This window comes from Montipora foliosa, unplaced genomic scaffold, assembly GCF_036669935.1.
Source record: "Montipora foliosa isolate CH-2021 unplaced genomic scaffold, ASM3666993v2 scaffold_388, whole genome shotgun sequence".
Taxonomy (NCBI): Eukaryota; Metazoa; Cnidaria; class Anthozoa; order Scleractinia; family Acroporidae; genus Montipora; species Montipora foliosa.
The window spans coordinates 180,132-190,131 of record NW_027179688.1 but is presented as its reverse complement, the minus strand read 5'-3'; the positions used below and the strand labels follow the sequence as shown (position 1 = coordinate 190,131).

The following is a 10,000-nucleotide window of genomic DNA, read 5'->3' as shown; positions in this document are numbered from 1 at the left end:
GATTAAAAGTAGTTTAATTTATTATTGAACTAAGCTTTATATTTTAGAATCAGTCATCCCAGCATGACTGATAAATCCAAGGTGATAATCAATAGTCATCACAAAACAGAGGTGGTGCTCTTGAAAATGTCCTGGATATTAAAAAAATGAAATGCAAATGGAATCTTACTAGTAAGTATAATTGTGCAAATTGTCACCGAGCTCTGCATGCAGAAATGCCCAAGAAAACTTTGGAACAAAAGATCTTGAGAATAATAATTCTTCTAGAATATGGGTTGCTGAATTGGCCTGATTCATGGTATGTACATGTATGTAGCATGAGAGGCACATGTACATAATTACCTTGTTCAAGTTTATGAACAGTGCTTGTGAGATGGGGCCTACTAACAGTTTTTATCGCCCAACTAGTGGACTAATGCAAATCGTGCATTTTGATTGGCTGCGCTACTAGAGGACTCGAGTAGCAAAAAGCATGACACTATCTTTTGTTTTATTCCCAAATAAATATTTCTTCAACTTGCAATTGCTAACTTTATTATTGCCTTTTCTGTCCGACTAGTTGGGTGATACTAAAACAATTAGACCCTTCGCCCTCAAGGGGCCACGGGTCAACAGCCCATTCGGCTTCGCCTCATGGGCTATTGACCCGTAGCCCACAAGGGCTATGGGTCTACATATGTAATTGTTAAATAGTCCCTATAAGATCAGATCTTGAAGTCTAATCATTTTGCAGAATGATGTAATCATGATAAAAGCAGTACTTTAAAGTATTTTTAATACCCTGAGTGGTCCAGGCAGGTTGAACTTGGGACCTCCTGCATGGCAGCCCGAGGCTCAAGCAACGAAGTCAACCCATCAGTGATTACTGGTATTGGCCAAATCACTTGAGACCAAATTTGTTTAAGCACCTGGGAAACACTTTTTAAATAATTTGTGCAGAGAGATCGCTGAAGGCATTTTGACGAACTAGATTAAAGGTAATATTTAAAACGTAATATATTGTTAAGGGCCTTTACCTTTTAACTTAAAACTATTTTTTGATATTGTGAAATTTTATTTTTATTAGCGCACACAAAAAAATAAAATTTTATGACAAAATCGTCTGTAGATGGCATTTTGACTTAAGTTATCTATGGAGGGATTTACAGACACTGTCACCTATTTAAAGGTGTCAGGCCAAGAAAAAGTCAACAGAAGTTGATTTGCTTCAAAATGTGAAGGATATAAATTATCAAGCTCTGTCAAATACCTGGAATATTTATAAGGTCTCTGTGCACCCCCTGTTGTGAATCCAGAGTACTTTAAGGACTCGCCTCAAACCAAGCCCCCACTTGCTTTTCATTTGCATTTGCTCTCGTTTTCCTGACTATCAAGGTTAATGGGACATCCTGGGGGTTCCCCATTGACAAGTAAAATAGTCTGGTGTTGGACAGTAAAATACTAAGTATGGCCGGGTAAGACCGGTTTAGGGGTGAATGGGTTAAAACTACTCGATTAAGACTCATTTCATGACAGTAACTCAATCAAGTGTTGTGTGAATCAATTATTAGTGAAAACGTTAGACCTGTTTATCACATATTGAAACAGTCTAATCACAAAAGACTGAAGTGATCCTTGCACTTATCATGGCACAATTTGAGTAATAATATTGTCTCATACCAGCGTTAACTGAGCTATGAACCCACTCAGTTGTGATCAGGTCAATTTGTTGGGCGCCTGAATTTGTCAGATGTCTATATTGCTCAAATTGTCCAGGTAAGTGTGAAGATCATTTCACTCTTTCATCTATAACCCACACTTCAGATACATACATTATTTTATTTCAGTCTAGTCACATTTGGTGATAAAGAAATGCAGACATCTTCAGCCATCAGGTTTTAGATTTGAGTTTCTTTCATGCGCTATACAGCCGATCTTAAACCATGATACCATTTCCATCTTTTTGTCCTTTCAGCCTCCTGTTTTCACCCTGGGACTGGTATTTGAATGAGAAAAGGCAAAGATGGGATGAGTAGGTTGAATGGGATTAAGTGTTTTGACAAGTTAAAATGACAAGTGAGGTTACAACACTCTGAAGTGAGATTTTGAGCAAAGAAACTCGATCATCATAATTATAGTTGTCTATATAATTCGTTCCACTTACTTTCTTCAGCGGCTTTTCTTACTTGATGTGTTACTTTCTTCACATGCTTTGAGGTGCTTTGCTTGCTTGAGGTGCTTCAGGCTTGCTTGGGGTGCTGTACTTGCTTGAGGTGCTCTGCTTGCTGAGGTTCTTTACTTGCTTGAGGTGCTTTGCTTTCTTGACTGAGTTGCTTAGGTTGCTTGTGGCGCTTGGGCTGCTTGTGGCGCTTTGGTTGATTGAGATGCGATTGCTTGAGGCGCTGGAGTTGTTTTGGTTGCTTGAGATGCTTGGATTGCTTGAGGTGCTTAGATTGCTTGACTCGGTGCTTGGGTTGCTTGAGGTACTAATTATTAATAGAGCAAAGACGGGCCTTTTGTTCCTATACTTGTTTGATGTAATGTAACGTAACAAAACTAGCATTGCAACAGCGATTCAAATAAAGATATGCAGATGACTGTAAGATATTTTCCGTAAAAGCTCTAATAGGCCCCCACTTTGTACTAATAAGACCAGCCCACTTTAATTTACCCCCCCTTCCCAAAGTTGCAATGACTGAAGAGTGCGATAAGTTGGAGGTATCCAGGTATCCTCAGTGAAAGTTCATTGCTACGTAAAGCCAGAGATTTACTGGTACGACATGAGCTTTTAACGAATTTCTGAACTAGGTAAAATGCTGAAAACGTATACAGAGGAACCAAATCGCGTTCCACGCACATTATAAATTAAGCAGTAAGCAGAGCAATCCAAGCACCTCAAGTAACCAAAGCAACTCAAGCACCACAAGCAATCTAAGTACCTCAAGCAACTCAGGCAACCCAAGCACCTCAATTAACCCAAGTACCTCAAGCAACCCAAGCACCTTGAGCAACCCAAGCACCTGAATCAACCCAAGCACCTCAAGCAACCCGGGCACCTTGAGCAACCTAAGCAATCAAAGCGCCACAAGCAGCCCAAGCGCCTCAAGCAACTAAAGCAACTCAGGAAATCCAAGCAACTCTAGCAACCCAAGCATCTCGAGCAACCTAAGCACCTCAAGCAACCCATATGGCTTGACATGAAGTACTTCCCGTGCTCTTAAGTGCATCATGGGTAATCAGAACAACAGGGAGGGAAATTCAAAGGTTTGTATAGAAATTCAAAGCAAAATAAGCTGTACATGACTCTACTTTATAAACTTTCGCCTTCATAAACCAAACAAATCAGTCCAAGTTCACAACTGAGATGAACTGCACTTGATATCTATTCTTTGTAATTTCTAAGTATTGCTTTTTTGTCTCCATATATTCTCTGTAATTTTGTGCCTTTGGAATTACAGGAAATGTACGGCAGAAACTTTGTTTAATAAAATAGTTTCTACAATAGCCATTCTCTCCACCTTTCATCTGCCGCTCCTTTGGGCGCATATCTTTTGTTTTGGAAAAAAAAAACCCATAATTGCATATCATGAATACTTTTAATCGTTTTGAACTCCAACACAAACACAAGCCTTTGAATAGCCCATTTCCCAGTTGCTGCATGCCTCAGTTTTAAAGTGAGTCCTGGTGCACAACCATTCAAATGGAAATGAGTTGCGAATTGTTATGCAAATCGAACTCATTTCCCTTACAATAGTTGAGCAGCAAGACTCGCTTCGAAACCGAGACAAACAGCAACTCGGAAACCAGCTTACCCTGATTACCCATGATGCAGTTAAAGAGCGTGAACCCTGGATCAAGCAGTTTAGAATTGCGTCCAAGTTATGCATCTATCAATGTTACGCCCCAGGGAGGGGGGGGTCGGGCATGGGGTGGGGATTTTGACATTTTCATTTTAGAAAATTCAAATTCCCCACTCCCGGGACAAAATAATTGGTCAAAATCCCCACCCGGCGGCAAGTGAAGGTGGTAAAATGTCCTTTGTACGATCAAAATCGTTTGCCTGGGGACGTCAGATACGATCAAAATCCCTACCCTGGGGACAGACCTCACGATAAAACTCCCGTGGTTAGCCCGACTCCCACTCCCTGACCATTCCATCCTCCGTGCCATTCCTGACTTTGTTTTCGGAATCATTTGCGTTCCGGGATCATTTGCGGTGCAGTTTGGGGATCATTTGCGGACTCGTACAGTCTGTCCCGGTCTTGCTGAACCCCGCTTCATCTCTTACAAGCCTTGCGATTTCCAGCAGTACAATAAAGGAAAATATTTTTAAAATATTGAAAAGAGATTTTAGACTATTTCTTTTTGGCTTACCTATCGTTTGCCTAACTTTAAATGTCGAGGCGTCTTTTCCCGCCATTGATTACAAGTAAGCCCGCAGTACATGTTGGTACTCTAAAGGTGAATGCGTCGACTTCGATGCGCACTATTACGTTGCGCAATTTGAAGAAGATAGCGCGAAATTATTTCAATCCGCAGTTTGAAAGCCGGTCATCTGAATCTTGTGACATCTCCATCATCTTAAAGTGAATAGTCGCAATGAGCAACGAAAAGGTACCTTTTGTTTTGATGGGTCTATTTTTGTCTTATATCTATTTCTATCTTATCGCTGAATACGTTTGAACTTGTTTTACAGGCAACGGAAGATTTGGATGCTCCGTCTAGTCCAGATATCCATTTTGAACCGATCGTCAGCCTTCCGAAGGTGGAAGTAAAATCTCTGGAGGAAAACGAAGAGGCTCTCTTGAAATTGTAAGTTTAGTTGACTCCGCTTAACGTAACAACCATTTCCCTTGTCATTTGTTCGTCGTAATTGTTTTCCTCGTTTTGTCAAATCATTCCTAACAGGCGTGCAAAGCTTTTCCGATTTGAAACCAGCGGTGACGAAAATGAATGGAAAGAGAGAGGAGTTGGAGAAGTGAAGATATTGAAAAACAGTGATAGACAAAAATTTAGAATACTTATGCGAAGGGACAAGACATTGAAGATTTGTGCAAACCATTACAGTGAGTAGTGACCATGCAATTTTCCTTTCGTTATAAATCGTGGTTCAATTTTCTTTCTCACTGAACCGGTTCTTTAGTTGTGAGACCATCGAACTACCGCGCGGGAGGTCGTGATTAAAACTCTATGAATAACTGAGGAGAAAATACTTCAAGTCTTTTTGGATAAGGACTATAAACATGTACTGTAGGCCACTTCTGACAACCCTTTTTCATAAACTCTGTGGGAAGAGCAGGGCACAGAATTCAAAGTACTGTGGTGTGGTCTGGTCTGAATTCTCCAGCTAAGTGTGGCTGGCTTGGCAGTGTTGTTTAGAAAAGGGTTATGGTATAATGGGGCCATATAAGTAAGAATAGCTAGAAGTCAAAGTGGACTTTGCAGAGCGCTGCAACACGAAGATTTACAGTAGTACAGTACCGCTCAAATGTAAGTTACCACCCTCGTACAGGAATCATGTTGCGCGCTAAGCGAATCGTGTTGCGCGCTACAGGAATCGCGTTGTGCGGGAGTTAAAGAAATCTGTAAGTACATCATCTGGAGGATTGCAGGCAATCTTAATTGGCCTTTTGGATTTGTTTGTGAAAGCCCCAGACGCATAACAAACACACATTTTAGCAGACATAAAAGCGTCTTGTCATTGTTGACTGAAAAGCCGTCATACAGCTTGCTGGTGTGCGCCAAATAAAAAAGACTGCTAACTTTGCTTTCAGGAAACACGGAAATGTGAATCGTAAGCAGTTTGGCAAGGGAAGAGATATGGTACAATTGTCATTTAACCCATTGAGTCCCAGGGGTTCCCCATTGACGAGTAAAATCGTCTGGCGTTAGGCAGCCGCAAAGGACATCCATGATGATGTTATACTGATTGACCTTGCACTCAGGATATCGGTTCATAAGGTCTAGTCTCGTTGACTGTACTCCATTGTCTTCTCGAAACCTTTAGACTCTCTATTTCCCAGCCATGGACAGCTCATTTCAATCACTCTGACTTGCTTGCTGGTCTTGTCAATGACCGTGGCATTGATTCTTCTAGCATTTACTTGAGTTGTGTCAGCAAATAATGGGACGTCCCAGAAGGCGGTCGCATGATCATTCTCCTACAGCGGCTTCGGTGTGACTTGTGAGAAGCATGGTTCAACTTTAGTAAGGAGATCTAAAGATATCTAAGGACTTCAAAGAATAAGATCTTGAAAGCATTGTTATGTCTCTGTAGGTACTTAGTCTGTGCGAATGCACTACAGCCAGATAGAATGTGCTGCACATTCTCCAGAGAATCCCGGCACATGCGGCATTTTTCATCAGTTACTTCTAATTTTGTTTTTCTGTTGTAATAAACCTTGGTACGTAACAGCTGTTGGTAAAGCTCTTGTACTCTTGATTTCATTTTGTCAATGATTATGTCCAGCATGAGGAGTTAAGTTCTTGTGTTCTGGTGTTGCGTGACATGATCTGAGCTGTTTTTTTGGGCGAGACAATTGGCAACACTTTCGATCTGCCGATGATAATTACACATTTCAGTCAAAGTGCAATTTGTTGCCAGGTGCTTTCCAAACAAATTTCAAGGATTGGTTTGTTTATTGTGAGCAAAATGACAGAGAATCCAAGGGTGAAGTATGTTAAATTTTTATTTTGTGCAACCCTGTTGATGTTAGTTCTGGGCACGCACATGTCATCATATCGGTTCATGTTTTTTACGGAACTTGTCTGTTTTGACACTTTTTCAACTTTTTTGGAGTTAGTTTAAAAATTAACATGTTTAACACGAAACTTGAATGCATTCAATTGCTCGATTATTAACATTGGCCATAGCAAAGTCACGGGCCGACGATGAACTGTATCGATCGCCTACATTTGTTTACTCTTTTATTCCTAAATTACGGTACACCTCAAGTGTTGTTAAAATAAATGGTACTCTTTCATGGAAAATTGAGATTCAGTTCTTTTTTTTTTTTTTGGCTGTGGAGGTCTTGATCATTTATCAAGTTTGGAACTGGAACTAACAGTTCCTACAGCAAACGGATTCCTCGAGATGTTTTCAGATGACTGTGATCTATGGAGCTTTGACAGTCCATACATTTTGATCAATGAATCAACGGGCATAACAGTTTCAAAGAAATTGATCATTTTATTTTAAGAAAATATTCGAGGGGAGGGGTAAGACTTAAGAGGCAATAGATTGTCGGAATATTAATTCTTGAATGTTAATTAGGTGGACCCCTAAAATTTTGCAATGGACCCCAAATGTTTCAAGAAGGGGTCCAGAGGACCCCCAAATTTGAAAACCTGGATTTTGTTTTGGAATTTATTTACCCACGGAACACATTAAGAGTGCCCAGGAGCTTGTTCAACATGTGTCTGTGCATTCCGGATCGAATTTGAATTTGGCAGTGTTGGTTTTTGAGGATAGGGGAAAACCGGAGTACCCGGAGAAAAACCTCTCGGAGCAAGGAGAGAACCAACAACAAACTTAACCCACATACAGTGTATGACGCCAGGACCGGGAATCGAACCCGGGCCACATTGATGGGAGGCGAGTGCTCTCACCACTGTGCCACCCCTTCTCCATCTCTGAGCTTTCCTTGCCATCTCTCCTCAGATACCATTGATTGTATCTCGTGCTGGCGGGCTTTGTATATTGCCTTTACCTTCTTAGCTAAGACTTCTTTACCATCTGTGACAGCATTCTCCACGATGATCTTTCTTCCCTCTCGGTCAAGTTGTTGGATATTTGCTATCGGCCAAGTTTGTGTTCACATCAAGTATGTAAGTACTGGTAAAGTGTACTGATTGGACCCCACTACCTTTGCATGATCTGACAATGGGCTGGCCAGGATGATTGATAGCCTCTACGAGTATGTCTTTAATGTGGCTTCCAGTACTTGCTTATCCTCTTGCTTGGTGTTTTCGAAGACTCCTAGGGACTTATAGGTGTTATGTTGGTCCAGGCTCTTGATAGGTTTAAGATCAGCTATCTTCATATCTCCACTTCCTTGCTCGACTTGTCCCCTCTTCACGTGTATCACTGCAAATTTCTTCTCATTCCACTTCAGACCGCTGCTTTCCATTCCATTCTTTGTGACTGTCATGACTCCTTTCAGCTTATTCTCAGAATCAGCAAACAATGTCATGTCATCAATGTATAGAAGGTGAGTGATGTTAGTTGATATAGGCTTAGATAGCCTTTATCCCTCAGTCGCCTGTGTCTTCCAAGCGATTGGATTGAAGCACAAAATGAACTGCATTGGACAGAGCGCATCACCTTGTTGCAGTTCTCTCTTAAACCGTATTGTAGGAAAGATCTCTTTGCCTTGAGTCATTTAGGCAACAATTCTAGTGTTCCAGCTGTTAGCAAGCTCCTCCATCACCTTAGCAAACCATACATCAATGCATGGGGAATCTATGTAGGGTGAACATTTCAGATAACCAACCATGATCAACAGAATCATACACCTTAGCCAAATCAATCCGTGCCATGCTGAGATTTTGCTTTCCTCTCTGAGCATCCTCACAAACCATCCAATCGATAAGTAAGTTGTCAACCGTTCCTCTGCAGTTGCCCCTTGCACCACGCTGCTCATGTTGTATTAATCCATAAGTTTGGATGTGTTGGTTAGCCTGGGCTAACAGGCATGAGGTGTACCACTTATACAGGTTATTCAGGCAGGTGATGGGGCGTTGGTTGTCACTTCTGAACTCACCGGGTTTGGGGATCAGAGTTGTCTTGCCTTCTGCAAACCATTAGGGAAACTGAAGATCTTCAAGTTGAGCAGTGGCCTGGAAACAAGTGGCTATTTCTTTATGTAAGATTGTTACCTTTTCACCAGAAATTAGCAATGTGGTCAGGGCCAGGTGCACTCCAGTTTTTCTTTTTATTGATGATCTATCAATAATAATAATAATAATCATCATCATCATCATCCTTTCTTCAGTTTTCTTCTTTCCTCAGGAATCAATTCCTGATTTCAATATATTTTTCCACAGTAACCCCTACACCGTTTTTCTGTGAAAGAAATGAAATTTCTAATTTCGGGGCAATGGAAAATAAATGATAAATTTAATATCCGTTTATCCATTTTATAGTCACAAAAGATATGAACTTGCAGCCAAACTGTGGCAGTGACAGAGCATGGGTGTGGAAGGCAGATGACTATGCTGACGAAGCAATAAAAACAGAAACTTTAGCAATCAGATTTGCAAATGCAGAAAGTGAGTATTTTGAATAAAAATGAACAAACTGTTAAGTATTTGTTCATCTACATGTAAATACCAGTAATAGGTAAAATAATTTACCTGAAGCTAATTGTTTTCTTTGGGATGAAAACATGAAGGAATCAATCAAAAATTTCTATTCTGATTTTATTTTTACAATCAGTGTTTCTGTTGAAGCCAGTAATGACAATATTAGCCTTGCTCAGTGAAAGGAAACGAAAAGCAGTTTGTTCAAGTTTTGGGACAATTGCATTAAGTCCTGGCCTTAAGGCTATTGTCCCATGTTTTGGAAAGTAAGGCATTGATCGAGTGCAAGTTTCATCTGATCTGTTGAAAGCAGCCCTACTAAAAGTGGATTGCTAAAAGGGGTGGGGGTACATTGTAATACATGTGTACATAAAGTTGTTACATTCAGTGTTACATGACTTAAACTGTGTTTTCTTACTTCTACAGTTCTGGAAGTATTCTTGCAATTTTTTTTGTTTGTTTGTTTGTTTGTTTGTTTAATTAATTATTTCATGTTCTGGTTTTATGTTCTGATTGATTTGCTGACAACACCCTTTACACTTTGCGTTTCACAGATGCAAAGAAATTCAAAGAAGCGTTCGAAGACTGTCAGAGTAAGTTAGATGAAAAAACAGATGAACAAGAGAGCAGCAAGCTCGCCATAGAGTTAGAAGGTCTTCAGGTCAAAGAAAGCGACGAAGAAAAAACAAATGAAAACAAAGATAGTGAAACAACTTGTGAG

At 40.4% G+C, this 10,000-nt stretch overlaps 2 protein-coding genes and 1 long non-coding RNA gene across 8 annotated transcripts in view; 2 read left to right on the top strand and 1 right to left on the bottom strand.

Moving 5' to 3' along the window:
• Window positions 1-1,098, top strand: part of LOC137987767 (uncharacterized) — a 20,076-nt gene extending 18,978 nt beyond the window's left edge. For all 6 annotated transcript variants that reach the window (XM_068833839.1, XM_068833841.1, XM_068833837.1 and 3 more), the window contains one exon: window positions 1-1,098. This exon is cut by the window's left edge and continues 1,246 nt beyond it. The gene's annotated coding sequence lies outside the window, so the exon portion shown is untranslated.
• LOC137987770 (uncharacterized) overlaps window positions 1-4,416 on the bottom strand; it is a 4,881-nt gene extending 465 nt beyond the window's left edge. Inside the window, exons 1-3 of the long non-coding RNA XR_011120704.1 lie at window positions 4,354-4,416; window positions 2,144-2,465; window positions 1,250-1,975 (exon numbers count right to left, since the gene is read on the bottom strand). This is a non-coding gene — a long non-coding RNA (uncharacterized lncRNA). The remainder of the gene's footprint in view (window positions 1-1,249; window positions 1,976-2,143; window positions 2,466-4,353) is intronic.
• A 37-nt stretch (window positions 4,417-4,453) lies between these two features.
• LOC137987768 (ran-specific GTPase-activating protein-like) overlaps window positions 4,454-10,000 on the top strand; it is a 6,830-nt gene continuing 1,283 nt past the window's right edge. The window contains exons 1-5 of the mRNA XM_068833843.1: window positions 4,454-4,593; window positions 4,676-4,791; window positions 4,888-5,045; window positions 9,124-9,249; window positions 9,834-10,000. The exon at window positions 9,834-10,000 is cut by the window's right edge and continues 1,283 nt beyond it. Coding sequence (XP_068689944.1) covers window positions 4,579-4,593; window positions 4,676-4,791; window positions 4,888-5,045; window positions 9,124-9,249; window positions 9,834-10,000 — 582 coding nt within the window. The 5' untranslated portion in view covers window positions 4,454-4,578. The remainder of the gene's footprint in view (window positions 4,594-4,675; window positions 4,792-4,887; window positions 5,046-9,123; window positions 9,250-9,833) is intronic.